Below are 26,286 nucleotides of genomic sequence, written 5' to 3'. Positions count from 1 at the left end.
AAACTTATATAAACTCTCAGCAATTTGATTTTGCCCAGTGCTACATGCCACAATGAATCCGCCATAGTTCTTTTGCTTATCAAAAGGCACGCTGTGCATTTTGAAGCATCAAACAATATTTTGTCAGTTCCTATTGAATGACAGACAGATGGGAGGAGTGGTGGGAGTGAAGTCAGGGGAGCTTGAAGGGCGAGGTCCAGTTTAAATAGCTTCAGTCAAGTTGCACCCTGGCCTTTTGTGCATGGACTCAATTTACCTCCTATTAAGGGTTCACGCTCCCCACCCTCACCTCTGTCAGCCTGCTAGCTAGTCCTGCCTCCTTTCCTTCCTGTAAACGTACCAGAGAGCAACAAGGTCACTGAATGCCTGCCTCCCTCACGATGCTCAAAACCACAAGAAGCTCTGGTAAATGCAGTTCTCTGACATCCCTGAGCTCATACTATGGAGTCGGCAGCCCTCGAGATCTCAGTTTCCAAATGCTACTTACTCCCGGGGTTCTGCTTGAGCAAAGTTTTAAGTGCTTGGAAGAGGGAGGGAGAGGCTGTCACCCCATCAAAATGGCAGGTTATTTACAAAAAAGAAAAGAAAAAGGGAGTGGTGATGTGGGCAAGGGCAGTCGTCGTGGTAGGACAGTGCCTCAGAGCCACTCTCTTGACAGTGGTGTGGCTACTTACCTGTATGGTGTGTGGCTGGGGATGCACAGGCACAATAGCAGAGCCAATGTGAGACTCCTGCCAATGTGACCTCACAGTCCAATCTTGTTGCTGACTCAACCCACACCATCCAAGGAAGCTACAACAATGTAGCTCTTAGGAGAGTGGCTCCATGGCTCTACCCTACTACAGGAGCTACTCCTGAGAGCAGGGTCTGGATTTTTATCTGGATAGGCAAAAACTGAGGCCAGTCACTTCATCCATTCTTTTCTTTTTTTGCAAGCACACAAGGTTTTATTTTAAGGAATCACAAAAATGAGTGAAAACTGAGGGCAAGCTAAGTTCACATGCCACTAATATTTGGGTGCCAGGTTTCTGAAATGAAACCATCTCTAGGTAAATCTGACAACTCTGGGCCTCATGCATTTTAACTTGATGGATGTACAATATCTAAATGCAGGGTTTTATTTTCTTCTGGTTGGGATCTCTAAGAAAACATTCAACATAGTACTGCTTTGTTTGACAGGGACATGGTGTCTCATTCATCAATGAGATTCTTGTGTCAATCTTGTGTTCCAAAGTCAAATTCCACACAAACTTTGAAGGGGGGGGGATAAAAATATTTTAAGCTTTGATATATATATTTCCCAGGGTTAAACGTGCCATTTCTGATGTCACAGGACTGCTGCCCAATGAAAGCACATGTCTAGTTTGCTGCCTCTTCACCATAATGTCTACTGAAACATGTGACATGATGTCATTACACTCATGAGTTTCTTCACCATTGTCAATGACACCTAGTGATGTAGATTGGTGTGTTCAAGGCATAACATCGCAGCACTCATGGAGTTTCATTAGACATCATGGGGGAACTGAACAGAATTATACACGAGGACTGCATCTGTTATATATTATTCCACTCTTGTTTCATAATTCTGTACATGTCTATGCATGAGTCCAATGGAACTTACTCCCAAGCATATGATTACAGCCTTAGCATCTTCTGGAGGCAAGCATAATGCCAAATTCAGCACCTCATCTAGAAAACAATCTGGATATAAGCCAGGATACAGAGTGGCAATAAGGAATGCTAGCGCTCAGAGGCACCAGTGTCTCAGGATGATTGAGGGGGTCCGATACGACGTCCTGGCATTGCACGACATCCTGGCATTGCAAGTAGCCAGTGGGCAGAGCAGAATGTCTTCTGTACATTGAGGGGGCCCAGGCCCCTAGAAAAAAATAATTGGGGGTCAAAAGTGCTTCGGCCCCAAGGAGCCAGCACCTATGCTATTGCTGAAATTTAATCTCCTGTTATCAATGCACGAAGAATGAACATTCATGGAGATACCTTGGATTTCTCCTTAAATTCTCATTGCTGATTAGGATAAATGGACAAAATTAAAGTGAAATCATGTTAACCAGCAATAATCATTTGAGAGCCTTCTTCATGTACCACTTCCATGGGATGTCTGGCAGCATGAAATGGGCCCTTTCAGTGATTGTGCACCACTTACGGAATGTTTTCCCCAGGGAGGCACACATGAAGGTGACGCATGGCCCTAATGAAAGTACAGTATATTGCCCAGCTGTGCATTTTAAAGGATCTCAGGGTTAATGTTTTCTCTCCTACACACTGTAATAAAAAAGAAATGATCCCAGGTTTTTGTTTGACCTTCCTTTACGATGTATAAGATCCGTTCCTCTTTCACAACACACAGTGAAAGAACGTTCATATTGATCTAGACTCTTTCCCAGTTCAGTTAGACAGATCCTAGTGCCCTTCTTGGCTGGCATGCAAGGAATTCTCCTTAGGATAGTTGTTGGGTATCTATGCTGATGTTGTCTAATGGGGCCAAATGCAAAGTATCACATTTACCCAGCTGAGGCAAAAAACAGCTGGTCCTCGTGCCAAAATGCAAACTGTTTTTCAAATAGCTTTCAGCTTTGAAACAACACTATATGTGCACTCAGCCTGCTTAACAAAAACAAGTGTAAAACAAGTCCCCCTAGAAGCTCGTTTCACAAGTTTCTAGATTCTGCCAAACTGAAAAAGATTTAACCCCTGCAGCACATCAGCTGATAAGATGGGGTGTTAAATCCTGCTCCTTTGGCATCACCTAATGGGCAGTTGGATATGGCTTGTGGAAAACGGCCTCAGAGGCCAAATTGGATCCCCTGGCCAGTGGATCCCCTGCCCAGGGGTTCTCCACACCTGAAACAGATAAATGAATGAAATGGCCACACAGTTTAAGACAGCCTACCCAATATTCTGTTGATAGGGACAAAAACATTGGATGTATTCCTAGCAATCAAATGCTATTGTACAGTGACATGGGTGTCTTGGATGCAATCTAAATGGAAGCTGAACAGGGGTAAGCCCAGGGCTCGTGGTTTTGAAAGAACAAAGCTCTCAGAAGGACTACAAGCACCGTACACTTCAGGAAGTGATTTAACACAACCACAGCAAATTGAAGTACTGTTTGAAGGATATTACTCATACCACTCATGAGCTAGTTAAATCTGCAGTAACTCTACTGGTAATGAATTGTCTGATAGAAATCAATCTATACAAATCTCTAAGCTCTCAGGCATCAGATTCTTGCTTGACAGCAAAGAAGCCATTTTCTTGATTACACTAACCATTGTTCTGAAAGAAACCTGCTCTCATATGAGCCGTTTCTGTAGAGTTCAGGAGAAATAAATGCAAATGCTAATTGAGTGGCAATAAAATAACTTGGAACCACAGATTGCTGTAAGAGAATTAGCATAGTCAAGGATAATCTCTTTCAAGCATCTCTCATGGAGATGGACATCTCTGCGTCTGGCAAAGGCTCACACTTGTGGGGAGGAAAAGTTAAGGGATAGAAATCTGCAAAGCAAAGATAAGAATAACCCTGGAAACACTTAAATTAGGAGTATTTAGGAGCTAATTTAGAAGAGGGGGAAAAACCCTGACTTTATATTCCTCCTCATCTCTCTTATCGCATAAATTGGAAATTTCAGTCTGTTATTTCCTTTAAAAATACTAGCCGAGCTATGCAAAAGCTTCCTGACACCAGCCTTTCTGAACACTGCATGATTTAAATAAACCACAGCCTCACTAATCCAAATCAAGAAATGTTAAGAAGCACATTTGCAACTAAGATATCAGAACTGCAAATAGTTTAAGCATTACAGAAAATGCACTAATAGTGTGGAATCAACAGCATTTCATAGAATCATAGAACTGGAGACTTGGACACCAAGGGTCATCTAGTACAACCCTCTGTGATTCAGGAATCTCAACTGAAGCATCCAGGACAAATGGCCATCAAACCTCTGCTTAAAAACTTCCAAGGAAGGAGAATATACAACCTCTTAAGGGAGTCCATTCCACTGTTGAATAGCTCTTACCATAGAAAATTATTCCTGATATTTAGTTGGAATCATCTTTCTTTCAACTTGAAAGCATTGGTTCAGGTCCTACCCTCTGGAGCAGGAGAAAACAAGCTTCCTTCATCTTCCATGTGACAGGCCATTAGATATTTCGGGATGGCTATCATATCTCCTCTCAGCCTCCTCCTTTCAAGGCTAAACATACCCAACTCCTTCAACCATTCCTCATAAGGCTTGGTTTCTAGACCCTTGATCATCTTGGTTGTTCTCCTTTGCACATGTACCAACTTGTCAATATTGTCTAATGGTCCTGCAGGTCATTTTTCACTAGAGCCATGATTATAAGAATGAGACACAGGTACATGTAAGATCATTGGGACTGATTTCACGTAAGTATATGAAAATTACATTGGAATAAATAACTGATTTATTCCAGTTTCCTAATGGAATAACCAGGTTTCTTCAAATGCAATGTTTAATTGAGACAATCAATAGAGGGGGAAAGCCAGTTCAAAGCTATAAGGGAAAATTATCATCTGAAATGGATGTAGACCTTTAAAACACCATTCAGCAAACTGCAGAGCATCAGTAGAAAATAACACCATACTGACATAATCGGGTTTTACAATGTTGCAGTAAAATATTTTCACATGTCATAAACCTGAGTAATTAATTTATTTGGGGGTAGGATCCTTTCCCCCTACCATTAAAAAAATCATTCAGTAAGCACCTGGGTACAGTATGAAACATCTATAAATAGAAATGTGGGCTAGCATTGCTGACCAAGCATCCTTGACTTACAATAGTAGGGGAAACACAATGTCCTATTAAACCAAATGTAGCATTATGTAATTGAAATTGGATCAGGTATGAAAGGTTGTAATGTAATAAAAACTGGCCGTCACCATATCACTTCCATGAAATTTAAAGATGCAGCAACCGTGGGACCTTTAAGGAATAAGGCATCACAGTATGTCAGCATTTATGATAGGGCAGAATGTGAACAGACCCTTAGAGGCAGGTGCTAAGCAGTGAGGACAGCATAGTCTATACCGAAATATGTCTTAATAGCAGGTGAACGGCTGAGAAAGCAGGGAGTTCCATGGATTCTGTGCCAGTTACCAGATTCAGGTGAAAGTTCTACTGTAGATTCCTGCATTGAGCAGGATGAGGTAACCTCAAAGTTTTCTTCCAGCTCTAAAGATTCCAGATCCATTTCAGAGGGCCCCACTCTAATGAATGTCCATTCTAAATGCTTGGTAAAGTCTTCCATCTCATGACCATGTGGAATTCCAAGAAAAATATGAAGGGCTTGGCAGCTCTCCTGAGTAACACACAGCCAGCTAGTGCAGTTCTGGGTTCTGTTGCATATGAATCTCGTCATCTGTTCATCAGGGTGCATCCCGGGACCACACAATTGGGTTATATAGGCAAGACACACCCACAAATTTGATTACTGTGATTTAAACAAAAGTACATGAAATAAAGTTGGAATAAATCAAATCACAGAGCCTAGGGCTTGTTGATCAGAAGGTTGGCAGTTCGAATCCCCATGATGGGGTGAGCTCCCATTGTTCGATACCAGCTCCTGCCCACCTAGCAGTTTGAAAGCACGTCAAAGTACAAGTAGATAAATAGGTACTGCTCCAGTGGGAAGGTAAACGGCATTTCCGTGCGCTGCTCTGGTTCACCAGAAGTGGCTTAGTCATGCTGGCGACATGACCCGGAAGCTGTCTGCGGACAAACGCCGGCTCCCTCGGCCTATAGAGTGAAATGAGCGCGCAACCCCAGAGTCGTCAGGGGTACCTTTACCTTTTTACATGAAATAAAGTTGGAATAAATCAAATTACTGACATCAATTTCCTGAAAATCCAGAGTTTACCACTGAACATGTTAAATCTCAACTTTAATCCCTCCAGGATCACACCAAGAATAGGATTCAGGAAAGGAAGGGAAGGACAATGCAGCTCAGAGTGACTTAGTTCACAATGAATCCTATTTAGTTCTATGGCACTAAATCAATACATTTAGCCCATAAAGACTAAAACTTGAGCTTTTCTTCAGTCACTAGAGTAAGAGGCAGAAGTAGCCCCACCCAGATATTCCACTCCCAGGTGCATCTCTTTGTCCATAGATGTGAATGGCCGCTGTTGAAACATTGCTTTATTGAAGACAACATTACAGTGCTGTTCTGGCCACCACAGCAAATGACACAGCAAATGAAAGCTGATCCAGAACTGGGGTTCCTACCTCCCCCATCAACTCTGATGGCATATCTGCCAATCATCCGGCGTTGAGTGAGACATCCCAGATTGACAAAAAAACACCCCAGCTTCTGATGTTAATCCTGGATGTCCCAATTCATTTGCTGCTGCTGCTGCTGCCACCACCACTGTGAGGCCCAACGTGGTCTCTGATGTACTTCAGGAAGCTGGGCCGCACTTCTGGAAATGCAGTTCTGGAAGCATGGCACCAGCCTCTGGAAGTATGGCAGAAGCCATGGTGGGCCTGGCAGAGGGGTTCTTGGATTCATGGTGGCAGCAGCAATAAGCCAGCGAAGGTTAGGCAGAGGACAAGGGGCGGCACAGCAGGCTGAAGCAGTCTGGGTAGACAGGGCATGGTGGAGGTGTCCCAGATTTGGTATGTGATGGGTATGGCAAATCTTTAATGGATTTAAACCAGCACATCTTTATAAGTAGTATAAGCAATCAGCATTTTTTCATGCAGCGCAGAATTTATTTTTTAATTACATCTGACTTGCAAGGTTAGTGTAACAGCAGAATTTACCCAGTAATTAAATATGTTTCCATGGTCCCAGTTTTAAACTAAATCAAAGGTGTGCAATTGATGGTGCTTTTAAATAGGGGTTAGGAAACACCCACAACTTTTCTTCCTGGAAGATAAGTCACTTGTATCTAATTAACTGTCTTTTAATACCACACAAAATGTCAAAGAGGTATTAGAGACAGCTGAAAAAAAGAGAGGCTAAAAATGCACAGAGTCTAGCTATTCACCGAGTACATTTCAGCATTGGAAGCAAATGGTGTTTGCCCATGCGGGTCATGATTTGGTGCCAGATACTGCCCTGATCACAGACAACAATAATAAAGCACCCCTGGCGCTCCTCATGTGCATCAAAGCTATTGGCTCATGACCAGCGATGATAATACTGTTCTTGCCAGTATATGGTCTCTTGTCTCAATTATGACTGGCTTTCAGTCTTGCATGAAGACCCTGTTTATCCAGTACTCAAACCCTTGGGGAGTTAATCACAGCAAGCAAATTGCTATTCAAAACCAGGATCTCATCTTCAGTATGTGGCCAGATCACTGCAGCATCCCCATCCTCGATTACTCAAATACTCACCATCACATGTGAGCTTGCCAAACCAACAGGTTGCATAGGAAAAGGGTTTTGAAGGCTAAAAGGTGGCAATAGGCTGGAGAAAGGCAATATGTTGCATAGAGAAAAGATCTGGAGGCTCACAATCTGGGGGCAATGCCCAGTGAATTTTAGTAGCTAAAGGGGTGGCTGAATAAGGGCTAGGCTGGACCTGATGTTGCTCACATGTTTAATGTTGATTAAATAAAAAATAAATAGCCAGTGTGGGATGGCAAGCTGGATTGGGTACATAGCTGGGAAGGAGATATTTTATCCCTTAACCCTTCCATGGTCCTGATATGAATTGGGGCCCTCCACATCTGCTATTTACAGTAGAAGAAATGCTTCTATTGGCATATTGCCAATGCTGTTATGCAGAAGTACTGGCATAACTGTCTTTTTATTTATCATCGTAGGCCACTTTGGGAGCCTTTTGGGCTGGAGAACGGAGTGAAAAATAAATAAATAAATAAATAAATACCCGTTTGGTTCCACTGATTTTTTTTCCAGCTGCCCAGCTGGAAAAGCAGCACAAAAGGAAACAGAGATTGCTTAAATAAATGATGCTGTAATATGCTTTAGGTAAGCAGCCTTGAGCTTTGGAAAGGTGGGATTCAAAGGTTTTAAATAAATCCCTTTTCTAAATAAATCAGTCTGCATACATCAGTCAATAATTCCCCTCCATGGCTTCATATATATTTTTATTGAAAAAATAAAGAAAGGTTCAGTATTTACTGCTGCCAATAAACATTTACTTTTGAGCCATTTTTCAAAGAAGCCATTCATATTTTGTCTGGAAATATCTAAACTACTGAACCTTAACAATACAGTCTGCTGCCTTGTATTCCAGAATAGCAATGATTTCCTTTCTCCTTGACCTTACCCAGCTATTGGGTTGGAGCCAGACCTGTACTCTTAAGCCTATATATGTTTTCTCTGTCCAGCTGTGTTCAATGGAGCCTACTCCCAGGAAACTGTGCACAGGATTAGAACCTAATTTAGCTGTGCTTAACAGTGCAGTCCTATACTTCTAACTCTTCTGAGCTGAACAAGATGAAGTGTGTATTGGTTTGTAGCTATAATCTCACTGAAATCAGCAGGAGAACTTGGTCACAACTCACTTTTAAGCGCATTGCTTCCAATCGGAACTTAAAGGATTACTAACCCAACCTGGATTCAACTCACAGACTTTGAATTAATATAAAGGATGCAATCCATGGTGAACTCTCCTGCCCACCTCTCATGATAGCATAGGTGCTTCTGAGCATCTCCCATATTTATGGGATTCCTGCTGGAATGTACCCAATGGCTCTGGAATGAATGAATCAGTGTTCCCTTAGTCAGAATGTCACTGTGCAAAAATCCCTTCAGAGCTGTAAGCTTTGATTTAAAATTGTAATCCTCAACCTTTTCTCACACTAACACATTCTGACTTGTAGGATCTCACATATATCACCTCCACACTGAAACTACCATAGGAAAAATAACAGTTTACTTTTATAACACTGTTATTGCACACTGTAGGGAAATCCTCCACAAGGACAGGAATGATATGCACACTCTGGAAAAAATATGTATCTCCATGCAATAACTAGTATGCCATTTGGGATTTTATGGAATATCAGGAAAATGCAATGCACATTCAATGGACATTCTGTTCCTGGTAGAATATAAGAAATTGTGGACAATATCCTACTTGTGATAGAATAGATTCTTCGAATTTAAGTCACCTACGTCCATGGATTTCAGTGGGTGTGCTATGAAACGTTGGATATCACCCTATGCTCCAGAAATTATTAATTATAATAAGGGCTGTAATTCGGCTAAAGAAATGTTAACAGCACAATACTTATTAGGTCTACTCAGAAGTGACCTCCATTGAATAAAATGGGACTTACTCCTTTATAAATGGGATTAACATTGCAGCCATGGGCTGCATTCACACAGCAAATTATTGCACTTTCCTGTTAATTTCTGCATCATATTTGAGCCTTCACAGAACGTAAAAGCCACATCCAGAAATACAGTGGAATACAGTGCAAGTATTGTGCTCATTTTTATTTAATACAAGTTTAAGGCTCATTATTTGCAAGCGGGTTTTTTTCTGGAAGCAAATAACAAAGAAATGCATGCTAAACTTCTGCTGTGTTCCAATACAGTTCCACAAGTGGCTTTTATGTCCCGTGAAAGCTCAAATTATAATGTGGAAATTATAACAGTCAGGGAAACATCGGGGGGAAATAAAATAAGCTGCTATGCGAATGCAGCCATAGTTTGTTAGTCATGATTAAGTCGATTAATTCATCAATCAAATCTGCATTACTTTGCCTATAGAAAAACAAATCTAAAGAAGGGGAGAGATATTTTCTTTCTCATTTATATGATTGCAAGGGGCCAGAAGTGACACACTGCAAGATGGCAGGTGGGCGTGGGAGAGAGTGATAGCAGCAGCAAAAGCGCGCAGAGAGGAAGACAGGGAGGAAAGAGTGGCTGGCAAGCACACAGCAGCAAATGAGAGATAAGGAGCAAAGAGGGAGAGTAACCTCTGTCCCAGCAAAGGCACGGGAACCGAATACTAAGTGAAAGTGGGAGAAAAGGAAAACTGTGGAGGGAGAGGAGCAGAGTGAGACAGCTGTGAAGGGAACAGCTGTGAAAGAGCTACAAAAGTGATAGCCTGAGGTTGCAAGCTTCGTGGTGAGGCCAAATGTAGTAGTGAACCACTACAGGTCTATGCCACACAAGGAATCATAGAAATGTAGCATTGTAGAGTTGAAAGGGAGCACGGGCATAGTCTAGTCCAACCACCTGCGATGTAGGAATCTTTTGGCCCAATGTGGAATGCACAGGAGGTGGTTTGCGGGTTCACATTTGAGAAGCAAGGATGAAAAGCCTCATTTTATTGAAGTGAACAATCCTGTTCCAGAAAACCGTGTAGCTATTGGTTTATGCCATGTATCAGTGTGCAAATTCTTCCATCAATCCTTGCCCATTTCATCAGTGGTAAGCTAGACCCTGACTTTTTAATAAGGAAAAGTTTCTGCTCACATATATATCTTTTTAAAGTGTGGTTTAATGCTTTGGGCAACTCTTAATTGTTTAGGTAGAGACGCGGGTGGCGCTGTGGTCTAAACCACAGAACCTAGGACTTGCTGATCAGAAGGTCAGCGGTTCGAATCCCCACAACTGAGTGAGCTCCCATTGCTCGGTCCCTGCTCCTGCCAACCTAGCAGTTCGGAACCACATCAAATAAATAGGTACTGCTCTGGCGGAAAGGTAAACGGTGTTTCCGTGTGTTGCTCTGGTTCGCCAGAAGTGGCTTACTCATGCTGGCCACATGATCTAGAAGCTGTTTGAGGACAAACGCTGGCCTACAGAGCAAGATGAGTGCCACAACCTCAGAGTCATCCACGACTAGACTTAACAGTCAGGGGTCCCTTTACCTTTACCTAATTGTTTAGTAAAGGTAAAGGGACCCCTGATCATTAGGTCCAGTCGTGGCCGACTCTAGGGTTGTGGCGCTCATCTCGCTTTATTGGCCGAGGGAGCCGACATACAGCTTCCGGGTCATGTGGCCAGCATGACTAAGCCGCTTCTGGTGAACCAGAGCAGCACACGGAAATGTCATTTACCTTCCCACCGAAGCGGTACCTATTTATCTACTTGCACTTTGACGTGCTTTCAAACTGCTAGGTTGGCAGGAGCAGGGACCGAGCAACGGAAGCTCACCCCATCGCAGGGATTTGAACCGCCGACCTTCTGATAGTCCTAGGCTCTGTGGTTTAACCCACAGCGCCACCCGCTTCCCACCCAATTGTTTAGGCAGTCATAAAAGACCAACTCAATATAGTCAATGCTGCATACAGTAAATACCTCGATCACTTTGCATCAGGGGTACCAACTTGAATAAAATATTATGGGGGCTCAGGTAAGCCCTGCCCTGCATAATCGTTCATATGATGCAGTGCACCCCCCCCCCCACTTGAATGGGAATGGCCATCAACTTTGTGGCGGCCTGGCTCCCTCAAATATTTTATTGTGGGGTCTGAAGCCCCCATGGCCCTAAGAGTTTGCTCCTATGCTTTGCATGTTAACTACCAAACATAGTTAGGCAGCTGAGCTAACCAGAAATAGTATGTGCACATTTCATGAACCAGTTCTCCCCACTGCAAAACTTTGCTCTTCTGGGTGATTTCCCCCCATCGCTTTGTGAACAGATGCAAAATGTTTATAAAGGGCAGGTATCAGGGCAAAGAGAACGTGGAGAGCACAAGGCCTGTGGCTTATTATTTACTGACCCCTACATACGTTGATTCTCATTATTGTTCTTACATTTTTCATGCCGATTCCTTAATCCCACTTTAAAGCACTTCGCAAATACATAATCTCTCAACACATGCCTGAGCGTGTGTATTCCACGCATACAATGTACAGTAAGCAAACATTTTTGCCTACAGGTTTGTACTGTCACGTCCTAGCTCTCACTTGCTGATAGAGAAAAGACCGAGTGACTAAATTAGAGCTACCTTCCTATCACTAGGAGCACTCTGCCATCTGCTGGACGCCTCATTTGCCTGCAGTCTTGTGAATGGGCTCTTCCGATGGAAGCAAGTCCAAAGTCCATCTGAGCTCGATGGGAATTGTTGTCAGGACAGTATGTATAGAGCTGATGTGTCTAAATTACACAGGTGCCTTGTGAAAAGGTAGCACTGTCTTAATATGAAGTCTTTGCCAAGTACATTATTTCTATCCCTAAATAGGATATTACTACTTTCATCTTAGATAATTTTAGACAGTATGTTTCCGAGCACAATTCAAAGTGATGGTGCTGACCTTTAAAGCCCTAAACGGCCTCGGCCCAGTATACCTGAAGGAGCATCTCCACCTCCATTGTTCAGCCCTGAGGTCCAGTGCTGAGGCCCTTCTGACCGTGAAAAGTGAGGTTACAGGGAGCCAGGCAGAGGGCCTTCTCAGTAGTGGCGCTCAGGAAATAAACAACTATCTGACTTTTAGAAGACATCTGAAGGCAGCCCTGTTTAGGAGGTTTTATTGTATTTCTAATATTTTGTTGGAAGCTGTCCAGAGTGGCTGGGGAAACCCAGCCAGATGGGCGGAGTATAAATAATAAATTACTACTATTATATAATTATTATCTTTTGGGGGGCAAGATTTAGTAATGGCACTTGTAAGCATGGATGTTTGCATAGGACATGGAGATAATTGGGAAGACATAAACATTAAATACATACTCAAGCCAGCTTGTAGGTGTCACATACAGTGATATGCCTAAGTATCACTGCATGTCAGTTACCAAATATTGTCACGTACTAACTCTAAGCAGCCTCTCTAAGGCTTTCCAGCTGCCCAAGTCCCATAATATCTTCATGGTGCCAAACCTACTTTCCTCAGATTCTATCTTTTCATGAGATCTTTGACTTCTCCTTTTAAAACTTTGTTCTTAATCATAAACAAAATTCGGAAGCATTTTAAGTAGTTTATCTACTTTTATATATTCTGTTTTGTTGATGGGCCACACAATTTCCTGTAGGCTCTTTTATAAAAGCTAGCTGAGGCAACCACCTGCTAATAAAGCTCTGTCCTCAAACATGAGGAAAAGATTTCAAAGGATGAGAAAATGACCAGGAAAAGTCCCAGGATCCTATTACATGTCTTGGAATCCAACCCTAAATGTGCTTATTGAAAAGTAAGCCCCACTTAGTTCAGTGAGACCTGCTTCCTAGTAAGCATGCTTAGAATTGCAGTCTTAACTGAAGTCTGGCTTTGAAGAAATATCATTAGCACAACCTATTCATTTGAAGCTATCTTAGAATCCTTTTCACCAGAGACTCAAGGGTGGTTTCCTTCTACATGTTTATGAGGACTGTGCCATCAAGTAATGACTTGCATGCGTACATGCCACCAGGTGTCATCGCAGATGCCTTGCTTTTCAGTAGCATCAGTTCATACGATTAGAAGGGTGCATAATCAAGTCTAGAGTCATCAAGAGGCATACATTTGTGAACTAGACCTAAGGGAATGCCTTTTTAGGAGGGAGTCAGTTTTAGGAAAGCTTTAACTGTAATTTTAGACTGGTTCCTATTTACATATTTGTTTGTTTGTTACTGATAGTACTAACCAAGAAATAATCTGAAACCATTTTAAGTAAGCGCACTTATTTATCTACTATAGGCATGGGGAACATTTGACACTCCAGATATTGCTGAACTGCAACTCCCATCATCCCTTGCCATTGGCCACACTTCCAGGGGCTGATGGGAATTGTAATTCAGTAACATTTGGAGAGCTCCCTGCACCTAATCTGCTGCAGCTCATGGTTGGAATTCTATCCTCTGATCTGCTTTTATTCCAGTCAAAAAGTAACACTAGTCCTAAAGTGTCTGTTAGTCGTTGTTACCTGCAGGCCCCTCCTACTCCTAGGGTGCTATTGTAAAAGCTCTGGTTAAGATATTGAGACAAATATCTGAGCCAATGATTTCACCTGTTTCTGGGAAGCATACACCAGCATTTTTTTGCTGATAGCATCTCTTTAACTATGTAATTTTACTTGAATTCTAGTTGAATTCAATGGGACTTGCTCCAAATCCCAAGTTAGCCAACTGGTTTTTAGAAAGACTGAAGGAAATCACTAACTCATGGACAAATACTCGATTACTCATTCCAACAAAATTTATAATGTGTGTGTTTGTAGCAGGGATAGCTAGTATCTGAGGGTTAACACGACAGGAAAGAAAAGTTCCATAAATGGTGAACGGGTCTTCAGTTAGGTATCACCACTAGACATACTAAATATGATATTAACATCAGGTTATTAATATTAAAATGTAATAAATTTCAATCCAAGTTTTCCTACTCTAAATATGACATGGCACTGGCAATCTATATTATATTATATTATATTATATTATATTATATTATATTATATTATATTATATTATATTATATTAATTATGTGATTTAGAATATCCAGATTAGTTATCAGTCAATTGCCACTGAAATGTTCCAGGAGCAGGTGAGGAAACCACTTGTAGGCCATGGAGCAAATCAGGAACCTGCTGCTCCAGAACCAACCCAGGCTAGAGTAATCAGTTTGTAGATTGCAGGCCAAGCAGCATTAGGTTGGTGAACATACAAATACAAAAACAGTATTCTGAAAATGCAGAATCTAAACCAAGAATGCCAAGATGAAATATAACAGGGGAAGCTTTCCCATTAATAAATGATCTCACAATCTAATTAACAGTGCTGAGGGATTTTTTGAATTTCAGTTTCTTGAAAAATATAGTGTACTGCATTGAAAGTCAGTGTACCTCCTCCCTTTGGTGTGTGAGGGCGGTTCCTCCATTGAAGTAAAGAAGGAATGTCTTGAAGGCTCTGTATTTGCATCATGACCGCTGCACCACATCTCAGATTCCGACGCTGACTTCCAATCCCTTCCCAATGCCATCACAAATGCCTAACCTTTAAAGGGCTCCATAACCTTTTCCCAAACTGTCTCCCCATCCATCTTTCCCAATATGTCTCTGCCTATGACCTCAAACATTACCACTGTTGGCCACTTAGTCCCTTGCTGTCTCATATCCCAGAATACCTAAATGGCTGCCAAGCCTTTTTACTTCCTTCCTCGAAACCATCATTTGTTTGAGGTTCTTTCCTAAACTGAACATCCAGTGGCAACTGCAATGAAGCCTAAGTATTGGTAACTCCATTGACCACACTGATTTAATTATTAATCTAATATTTCCCCACCTCCCTTTCCTCTTTGCCCTCTGTTTTCCTCGTTGTCAAACTTCAGACTGGGAGCCCATTGGGGAAGGGACCTGGCTTTTTGGGGAGCTCATTGGGGAAGGGACCTGGCTAAAGCATCATGTACTTTGATGGTGCTGCAAAAAATTAATAAATAACAGATTACTGAATTAGGCCAATGGGTCATTTTATAAAACATGCTTGACTATATTTACAAGTGCCTTTTCTCTAAACTGTCCACCAAATTCAGATTTTAAAACAAAGGTGGGGCTTCCAGGTGTTGTTGCTGGCAGTTGGGATAGCTCAGTTGGTAGAGCATGAGACTCTTAATCTGAAGGTCATGAGTTTGAGCCCCGCGTTGGGCAAAAGATTCCTGCATTGCAGGAGGTTGGACTAGATAACCCTCATGGTACTTCCAACGCTACAGTTCCATGATTCTACTCATGATCTTTCTTGATGTTGGGTGGACCTGATGGGAGCTGGAATCCAACAACTTCTGGAGAATCACTGGTTCCCCACCCTTTTTAAAAACACCCACCATCACATGAAGTGACAGCTGTGCTCCCCCCATAACATATCCTTTCTCTGTTTTCTTAAAGATTTCTTTTAAAAAAAGAAAAGTGGTTTGTACTAGCTTTCTATTTCCTAATATTGAACACCAATGTCCCCTTATTATCTGAGTGACATGGATTATTCAGATCTCAATGGCAGTGCTCTATTTCTAGGAAAAAGACAGCAGTGGTAATTCCTTCCTAGAAATCCCTTCGTCTGCCTGGAAAGGCCTCATCCTTAACAAGAGAAGTATGGGAGTGAGGAAAATGCACTCTACATGCATTCCAAAGTCGTCTCTCCTTTGAATCATGTCCACATACTCAAGCGTTACGCTTCAGAACACAGGTTCTGAAACCAGCCTTGGATGCTACAGTTAACAGCAGTTAGCAGAATCAATAGGATTCTCCCCAGATCAAGTAGACATTTTAAACAGCCTTGCATGTAACCATTGTTGATCAGGCAAAATGAAGCAAAATGTCAGTTGCCAAACCTGTTCCCTGTTCCATCTGAGCAGCTGTCCTCTTGAAGTCTCTTTCTACATGATCAACCAAGAGCCCTTAAAAACTACCCATTTGACTCTTCCATAAGCTTTCCAAGGCAGCAGCCTGCTTCATCAGGTGAAAGTTAATGAATAGGGTGAAAAGGGATGTTGCTTGCAAAAGCTTATGCCACAACAGAATAGTTCTATGATGCCACAGGAGCAATGGTTGCCCCTGCTATAACACAGCTCTCCTTTAGGAATGTTCATTTTCATTGCAGGAAGCTGCATTTGGCAATCAACTCCTAATCTTTTGAATGTGTGGGGTGTGCTTTGGGGTCATGTGGGCACATCCCTGTTCTTGTTTTCCCCCTTCTTCAAGTTCTTGGCTTTAAAACCCTTGACATCGCCCTCTTAGAAAATGCCTGTATCAACCGGGGACAGAATGGAACACATTCCTTTAAAGACAGTATGACAAATTGCAATTCTAATCATCTTAGCTGGCAGCGATTTTTCTGCTCAGGCTATCACTTCATTCACTCTCCTCCTCCCCTGCTCAGCTTTCAATTTTTAAGATAGTGTACCTTTATTCTTACAGTCGTGTGTTGTGAGGTATCTGTTTGTTCTTAATTCAATACGAGCGCAAACTGACAGAATTACATTTCTCTTGCAGTTACATTGCATTGCATGGGAGCAACGATTTAGACCTTAATGTTAACTAAGCCCCATTCAGTTACTGTTTTTACCTCCAGCATAGCAAAGGGGTAGCATCATAGGAGACTCTACTGAACTGAACAAAAATCTAATCAAGGAACCCTCCCATTACCTGGATGATTTAAACAAAAAATGAAATAATTTCATAGCTGTCATTTTGGTAGTGCCAGGGACAACCGTTCTTTGTTCCATCAAATATATCCCCTAAGGAGATGTACATTCCAGCTGAGGAACTTCATGAAAAACAGAGCATTTTCAGATTCGATTTTATCGTGGTATTATTTTTGCTACTTGACCCTTGCAATAGCTACATTGTGCCTGTTACTGAAGCCTTCTAGAAAACCCTCTGAGCCTTACAAAAGAGAAATATCAAGATGATGCCAAGTGAGAGACGAAGGGCAGGTCACATGTGCATACTGTATATACTAAAAATTCATCTGAATCTATGTCATAGGAGGCTGCTGTTCCAGAAAAGCAATGTTCCCTGTAGCAGGCTTATCACACAGGCAAGAGCCATTTCTACCCCAAATGCAGGACTCATTCTGTGCTCACTCTTCAGTTGCTTTCCTCCCCCCAAATCAAGGAAATGTTCCTGAGAGTGCTGTGATTTATTGAGAAAGGGACGGGGCAGAGTAATTCTAATATGGAGAATTGCAAAAAGGAAAATGGCTGATCGGTGCCTCTTGCAGCTATTGCTGTTCAGAATCAACAATCCACTTGCAGCTTTTTTGCTGCTTCCCCAATCTTCCTCTTGCTATGCACCCTTTCCTACACCAAAAGAGGCCTTGGGGGTTGAAACATCCCTCAAGAATCTCTCTCTCTCTTTTTAAGCATAAGGCATATGCCAGAATGTGGACTTGTGAATTACTGAGGCAGCCTTCACAAGGCAGTGAACAGGCTTGGGATATATGGTCCCGTGCCATGTGCAACCACGCACAAGGATGCTATCTTGCCACCCCTCCCAATTTGCCCACTCCTTCTCCTCCTGCATATGTGTAGCAACTCTGCCCAGTGAGACAACAGGCTGCTTCTGGACACTGCTTTTAGAAGAGTAGGCAGAGGAACCTGGTGCCAAATGTCTTTTCCCCTATTATGGAAAGATGGTGTGCTGAATATTCATCTTCTCAGTATACTCTGCTGTGGGAAGGTGAAAATATACACTATGTCCAGCAGTGGACAGGATTAAGCAGCCGGTGCCCCTGAACCTGCAGGAAATGTCAGGAAGAAAGCCCCAAATGCCGCTGTCCTGCAAGCTCTTGTCCCCACATTCTCTCCCCGCATCTCTAAAGCATTTCTTCGGGGAAGAAAGACCCGGCTTCACAAAGCAAATACCCATGCAGAAAGGGTTGACATGACATTCAGTCACAATGCATGCAGAGGTAAATAAGAGCACACCCCACATAGGCAGGGCCCATGGGGGCTTCCATTATGGAGCAGGGTGGGGTCCTCCCTACACCACAATCAGTCATGACTGCAGCCAACCTTATGTAATACATTGAAAGCACAAGAGAGAGATCCTTGGAAGTCTCTAGCCAAAATGCAAAGCAGATGGTACGATCTGGTCTGAAGGGGGTCAAGTGGCAGGACAGGAGTAGAGCAGGACCACCCTCAGCAGGCAATGGTGCAACCATCTTCCAGAGGGAAATGTAGCTGGATGGATGGGTGCATTCACCATAGTTTAATCCCCTCACGCCCTGCCCCACAAGCCTTCCCAGGCTCTCTGGAGCAGCTGAATGCCAAAGTCATGATTCCCACCCCACTCATACACACACTTGCTTAATGCACAAGAGCACCTGCTGCCCTAACTCCACCAACACAGGAGCAAAGGGTTTCTGGGGAGGGGAGGGGAGGATTTGAATGAACTGAACATTCATGACTCACAAGCGTTGGTGACAGCGAAGCTGTTGGCCACCTCCAGATTGTCGATGTGGGGCGACAGTCGGAACTCTGAAGTGGAAAATTGAACCATCCCTACCCGAAATGCACTGTATTCCTGATCAGCTCCCCTGGGGAAGAGCCCCCCTGTAGGATGACAAACACACATAAAGACAGAACAAGAGAGACACACAGAGAGGACATCAGTGCTGCAGGCTCGGCAGTAGCGCTGCCAGACTCACAAAGAGAAAGAGACCTTCGTTTATTTGCCATGGGACTTGCCTCAGATTGCCAGTTTCACTGACCTTAGGGATGATCTATATCCTAAAATCTCAGCCATCTCCCTCCCCTTCAGGGTCCGGATACCCAAACAGAGCTTGGAAGGGGGGCAATATCTGGAAAGCACATGGTGTGCTGCCTTCCTCACATGAAGGGTGCAGTCCAGATCCATTTAGAGCAATGAAAGGTGGGAGGTTTTGGTTTCCCCATCCTGATTTCAGTGGGATGTGGATTGCACCTTCCCAAATGTCATCAGTGAAGTGTTTAGTTTCAAGCCATGAACTGGCTTGTGGAAAGGAGTTGCTTCTAGTGGGATGGGATTCGAGAAGATGGGTAACCTTTGGATTTAAGAATGGGGGAGGGGGCGAGGGGACAGGAGTTGATCTAAAATGAAGGCACTTTTCCTTTTTTTGGCAAGCATCCACTCCAGCAAGAAAAGGCTGGATTTAAGGGTGCATGCCATGAATACGGCAATTGGACCTGAGTGGTGACCGTGTGCCAGAATCTCATCTAACAATATATATATAGATATGGGATCCTCTCTGACGGGGCCACTCACCTATTTGTATGCCGTTGGAGTAGACCCCCCAGATGAGTCCCCAAACCAAAGGAGCCAGGAAGAGAGCAATCTGCCGGATCTTTTGCATTGCCATGAAAAGTAGAGCATCCACAAAGCCACAGAATATTCCTTTGCTGCAGCCGCCGCTGCCTTCTCCTCCCTTGCCCGTTTGTCGCTCAGCAAATTAGATCCTCTGCATCTTGGGCGAGCAGATGAAGGACCCGAGCTGGAAATGAGCCCTCAGCGGGAGAAGAAGAAGAGGAGGAGGAAGAGGAAGAAGGGGGTGGATAGAGAAGCAGCCTTGGCCCGCTGCTGCAGTGCTCCCGAGGCCAGCCCGGGGAAGGGAAGAGGCGCCTGGGATGCCGTTTTCAACGCTGCTCTTGTGCTGCCGTCGCCTCGGTACAGCTCCTTCGCCGGCGAGCACACGCATTCGCCCAGCTCTGCCTCTCTCGCCCTCACACACACGCACTCACACACTCACACGCGCGCACACACCGCACACTCGCGCACAGCCAGGCAAGGCGAGCGAAGGGAAGAGGCGGCGTGCGCGTGCGCCGCCGGAGAGAGAGCCTCCTTATGCCCCCCCCTCTCCGTACGCCCCCTCCCCGCGTAGGCCTGGGTGCGCGCACGAGCTCGGCGCGCCTTGGCCAAGGCACCGCTGCTGCTGCTGCTGGGGGCGGCTGGGCTCGCCAAGAGGCTGGTCCTTTTCAGCACCACGGACAGCGCCGCGGAAGACGGCCGGGGACAGCCAGGCTTCGGTCCAAAGCAGCCCCTTCCGCGCCCCCTAGGGCTGCAGCGAAGAGCTCTCTCTCTCTCTCTCTCTCTCTCTCTCTCTCGTTCTCTCTCGTTTCACCGGACAATCGCGGTTTCTGCCACCCCCGCCCTCCCCACCTATTGCGAGCGATCAGGCTTCCGATCCAGAGAAGCAGAATGGTGTGGGTTGTGCCAAAGCGTAACTTAGAAACGGCCTGCTTTCCAGAGCTGCTTGCTTTCCCCTCCCCCGCTTCCCCAAATCGGACGGTTCAAGGAGCATCTTGGTGGGAGGAGGAGCTGCTCGCTCGCTTTCTGCATGCTAATCGCTTTAAAAAAAAATCAGACGCGTTGGCGGGGAGGAGAATGCCGTCTTAAAAAGAAGCAAGGAAATCAGCGCCCACCAGCTAGAGCTGGTCTGCCTGAATTTTTCACTCTTCCACCGAGGCCAAGTTCTTGCTCTGAAAGGTGGGGAAACCGGGTCAAAAAGTAGGAACGGGGTTCAGCTACATTCTCTTCCCCAGAAACAGCTGTCTGGAGTTTCATGAGCTTCAAAGGAAAGCCAGTGCGAATATTGATCTCTTCAGCACACATTCTTACACATTTGATTACATGTGTCCATTGCATACACGCCCACGTTTAGCTGTGACATTTTGTACATTCAGGAAAGGTGCCACAATGATCATATGAATACAGACCCACAGGTGCATGCCACTATTTGTTCATCTTGCTATGGGGCACCAGACTACTAGTAGATTAATATACATTAGGTTACCTGCAGGCAATTGGAAAGAGGCCCCCATCTGTCTATAATGGAATTTTATTGTGTTTTTGTCTGTTTTATTATTTGGTTACTGTAGTTTAATATCATATAGTGTACTGGGGAATTGTAATAGTGATATATCACCTTTAAGTATAAATGAATAAATATTTTGAGCTTGTAGCTTCAGACTGAGGTGAGAGACATCCATAGCCAAACACATATCTTAAAATTAGTAGCAGAACATAATTACTGAGCTTCTGCGTACTTGTGAAAAACTTTACTGAAGAGAAGAGGGGTGAAAAATTGGAAACTGGGTTCCAGAGTATATTACAACCCACTATCAATCTCCTAAAGTGTTGCCATGTTGTTCAGGGCTGCAGTGAAATTGCATACACTGGATGTTTCATTCCATTTATGTTAAAGCACAAATTCTCTCTTGCCTTGCTAAAGCTTACCACAGGCTTTCCCTTTTTCTGTGGTGTGTTTCTCAGATGAAAAAATATTGACCAGGTGTGGGCTTGTCTACTGAATCAGGCACCTGGCAAAGGCCAGTGAAGAGATCCTCCCTCCTACTGGTGAGAGATACCCACTAGGGAAAAATAAAGCAGCAAGTGCCACTGAGTTTTCTTCCCAGAAAATCAAGTAGGGAACTGTGGTCAGAGAAGTGTAAGGGGAACCACAGTTATAATATTGTCCACTGGCTTGCCCCTAAGTCTATGTTCTTCCCAATGGACATAAAGCAAAAACAACAAAACCCACTTCTACTTAATGTGATGGAGGAACGGTACAGTTCTTATCTTGCTGGAGCACACAACCCACCACCTGTGTTACAGATGGGCAAATTGTGGCTTAAGCTGGTGAAGCCCTTGCCCTAATTTCATGTGCCAAGGAGGGGAAAATGGGCAGGGGAGAGAGAGATGGCAGCAGTAGAGGAGGAGGGAAAGGAAATGTCAGAAAGAGAAAGCAATAAGTGGTGATATAAAGAGGGTGGCCTCACCCATCTTTGGCTTCAGCCCCACCCACATTTGGGCCTACCCAGGGCTTTTTTTCAGCTGGAACTCACTAGAACTCAGTTTTTTTTTTAATTAAAGGTTTTCTTGTTTTACAAAAGTGTTTGCAATCTCTCTCTTGTATCCCCCCCCCCCCCCATGTAACGTTTTTACAAATCAGTTTCATTTGTTGAGATATTGGGAAGAAAAGGGGGAAAGAGGTGGAGGGAGTGGGGAAGATGGGTGGGGGTGGGCCCGGGCGACGGTGTTACTATTTTACTTACTATATGTAGGGTTTGGTGACAGTGTTGTTTGTGTAGGTTCTTTGTTGTTCGCTTGTGTTCCTTTGGCGGTGAGAGAGGTTGGGGTTGGTCTAGGGTGTGGTTGTTCATTTGTGGTTGGCTGTGGTGATCTTGGTTTTCATGTGTGAGTTGGGTGGGTGGCTGTTTTGGATCAGGTTAGCCATATTGATTTGTATGTTGTTGGTGGGTTTTTGTCGTTGTCTTGTATGTGATAAAGGGGAGCCATACCGGGGTGAAGGTGTCTTCTTCTATTTGTCCCTGTGTCAGTTTCAGTTTATTGGTTAATTTTTCTAGTAAGGCTGTTTCCCATACTATTTGGTACCATTGGTCCATGCTTACTCCTGACAGGTCTCTCCAGTGTCTGGCTATGATGCTTCTGGCTGCCGAAAGTAGGTGGGTTATGAGTTCTTTGTGGTGTAAGGTTCTTTGTCTTGGAAGATGTTTAGTAAGGTCAATTCTGGGGTGATTTCTAATACTTGCTTGGTTATTTTGTTTATTTCTTGTATGGCTGTTGTCCAGAATAGTTGGATTTTGGCACCGGAACTCAGTTCTGGCACCTCTCAGGTGAGCACCATTGCCATTATCAGAGAAAAAGAGAGGTGTTTAAAGCAACAGCTTATTCTGAGTTCCAGCACCTCTTTTCCTAGAAAAATAAAACCGGCCCTACCAACATTGCCAGTATGTGGCCCCTGACAGATTATCCCTGAGAAAATGTAGTCTTTGGGAGAATGTAGACTTGGAGAGAAATAAGATTTGCCCATTCCTAAGCTAAAATATGCCCATAGATTTGCAGAGCAAACATTGGTGGAACTGAGTTTACTTCCAGGGTAAGCATGAAAGGAAAAAGGTTGATCTTACAGGAGAAGCTCCTCCATTATTGGCTGAGCCCACCCCCCCCCCCAATGACAACAATAAAATGCAATTGAATAGATTTATTTTAACAGACAAAGGTATTTCCCCCACCATTGCTGGGCCATCTCTCTTTGAGAGAGGTAGGAGATTTAATGTGTAGTGTCATCCCACTAACCAGTCATGCTATTCATCTCATAGTTGTCCTTTTAGGAACAAGGGAAGCTTAGAGATCCCAGAAAAAATCACATAACAAGATGTCTTGCTTCCTTATATTCTCATATTCTGTCTTTAGAATCAGGGCTGGGTTGAGAGACAAGAGTCTGTGGTGGTGGAATCAGGGCAACAATGCAGAGGAAGGGAAGATTCATCACCAGCCCTCAACTGCTCATCCTTTTGTTCTGGAAACCCATCCTCAACCCCCACTTTATACAGAAACGGAGAAGGCACATGAACAACAACTATTGCTGCTCCTGCCATTTCTAGTGGGGCCCTGAATTAAGAGAATAGATGGAATAGATGTACCACTTCATGACAGCCCTTGACTAATTAGTGCAGACAAGCTTTGCAAGAGCAGATATATTATGGAAATTTGATAAATTTTCAGGAGAGCATGCCAGCTGACAGCAACAACTTGCCTTTTATAAAACCCTGATGTGCCATATTGCAGCCAGCATGATTCCTAAGCCTTCTGTTATGGGGAAAAAAGAACAATACCTTCCAAAGTTAAAACTTATGATTTCCACTTTCTGTTAAGCTTAGGCTGCATAAACACCATTCATATAAAACCCATTATTCCCCACCCCACAAAGAATCCTGGGAACTCTAGTTTGTTAAAGTTGCTGGGAATTGTGAAGAGTAGACTATAGTTCCCAGGCTTCTTTCGGGGTTTGTGTGTGTGTGCTTTAAATGGATAAGCCTGGATTCAGTGTTCTCTGACTGCCAGTGCAAAGGCTGTTGTGAAGTGTAAGGGCAAAAATAAAGGCTACGCAATATGAAAAGCAGCACAGCAGTTCTGCTGGTGGAAGCTTGTTGCACAAACGGTTGTAGAAGTATCAGGACTACAGCAATCTGAAGGGCGACCAGCCATGAGAATGATGATGGCTTCCTGTGCTTTCTCATGAACAAGGCATTCCGCCAGGACAACAAATACACTACTACATAACTTTAAACGAGTGTGACATTAAATTCCTCCTTGTTGTTGTTGTTTAGTCGTTTAGTCATGTCCGACTCTTCGTGACCCCATGGACCAGAGCACGCCAGGCACTTCTGTCTTCCACTGCCTCCCACAGTTTGGTCAAACTCATGCTGGTAGCTTCAAGAACACTGTCCAACTATCTCGTCCTCTGTCGTCCCCTTCTCCTTGTGCCCTCCATCTTTCCCAACATCAGGGTCTTTTCTGGCGAGTCTTCTCTTCTCATGAGGTGGCCAAAGTATTGGAGCCTCAGCTTCACGATCTGTCCTTCCAGTGAGCACTCAGGGCTGATTTCCTTCAGAATGGATAGGTTTAATCTTCTTGCAGTCCATGGGACTCTCAAGAGTCTCCCCCAGCACCATAATTCAAAAGCATCAATTCTTTGGCGATCAGCCTTCTTTATGGTCCAGCTTTCACTTTCATACATCACTACTGGGAAAACCATAGCTTTTACTATACGGACCTTTGTTGGCTAGGTGATGTCTCTACTTTTTAAGATGCTGTCTAGGTTTGTCATTGCTTTTCTCCCAAGAAGCAGGCGTCTTTTAATTTCGTGGCTGCTGTCACCATCTGCAGTGATCATGGAGCCCAAGAAAGTAAAATCTCTCACTGCCTCCATTTCCTCCCCTTCTGTTTGCCAGGAGGTGATGGGACCAGTGGCCATGATCTTCGTTTTTTTGATGTTGAGCTTCAGACCATATTTTGCACTTTCCTCTTTCACCCTCAATAAAAGCTTCTTTAATTCCTCCTCACTTTCTGCCATCAAGGTTGTGTCACCTGCATATCTGAGGTTGTTGATATTTCTTCCGGCAATCTTAATTCCAGCTAGGGATTCATCCAGCCCAGCCTTTCGCATGATGAATTCTGCATATAAGTTAAATAACCAGGGAGACAACCAGCCTTGTCGTACTCCTTTCCTCCTATGTTGTTTTAAAAGTGCTTTAAATGTATGGTGTGTGCACAGATATATCAGGTCCTTTGAGAGATTTCAAGCACATGCTTAGCTTCTTACACTTCTCATTTCCCCTGCAGATGTTATTAAGAAATGTGGCCCAGGATCAACCCATCACTTGTGCTACACCATTTTATTCCTGGGTTGTCTTCTCAGTAGGCATTTTTGAATTGCAGCTTTACTATTCAGGATTTTTTCAGTCTTCTCTAATATAGCATAATTTGCTTTCTTATGCTGTCTGTTCATTGTCAATTCAAATCAAAGATGGGGTAAATATTTTATGAGATACAGAGAAAGGCCCACCTCCAATGGATGAGTTTGGCATGAAATTAAATGATTTTCACATTCTTTCTAGTCTCACCATTTTCTGTGGTTTTCTTAATATAGTTTTGAATATTGACAAGAGTGTTGTTGTGATTGTTTCTTTTAAAAGTATATAGCCTTTTCCTCCATCCAAAATAGTTTAGCCCAATTTGTCAATTCTCATCAGATTCTCAGCGGGAAGCTTCCTTGCATAAATTGATTCTATTCCGGCTATTTTTAGTTTATTGTGTAGAGAAGCGATCGTATTTTTTTACCATCTATTTTGCATCTTTCTTGAAAAATCCCTCCACCCCCCGGCAACCTTGTTGTGAAAAATCTTTTAATTAAACTGTATTGTTCATCATCTTCCCCCTTTTTGTATTACTCTTTAAAATAAACTGGAGAACGTAGATCAGTGTTTTACATAGATTTAATGCTGGAGAAGGTATGATGTGGTATGATCTGATTCAATGAATAAAGCAATACAATGGGACCACAAGAAAAATGATGCAATATATAGCTTCTGGCTGAGATGAGCACTTTGTGTTCCACTTGA

At 43.5% G+C, this 26,286-nt stretch overlaps 1 protein-coding gene across 6 annotated transcripts in view; it reads right to left on the bottom strand.

Annotated features, from left to right (window-relative positions):
- Nucleotides 1–20,512, bottom strand: part of GRIA2 (glutamate ionotropic receptor AMPA type subunit 2) — a 74,532-nt gene extending 54,020 nt beyond the window's left edge. For 3 of the 6 annotated variants that reach the window (XR_014515129.1, XM_083457212.1, XM_083457216.1), the window contains exons 1-2: nt 19,628–20,445; nt 18,796–18,936 (exon numbers count right to left, since the gene is read on the bottom strand). Coding sequence is in view for 5 of the 6 variants with exons in the window: in XM_083457212.1 (XP_083313338.1) it covers nt 18,796–18,936; nt 19,628–19,721 (235 nt within the window). In the remaining variant the exon portion in view is untranslated. Of the gene's footprint in view, nt 1–18,795; nt 18,937–19,627 lie in introns of all 6 variants that reach the window. The other 3 variants (XM_083457215.1, XM_083457214.1, XM_083457213.1) reach the window with 1 other exon arrangement.
- Nucleotides 20,513–26,286: the final 5,774 nt, after the last annotated feature.

The sequence above is a fragment of the Podarcis tiliguerta genome, assembly GCF_965153285.1.
Source record: "Podarcis tiliguerta genome assembly, chromosome: 9".
NCBI lineage: Eukaryota > Metazoa > Chordata > Lepidosauria > Squamata > Lacertidae > Podarcis > Podarcis tiliguerta.
Note: the sequence above shows the minus strand (reverse complement) of the source record. Positions and strands in the feature narration are given on the sequence as shown.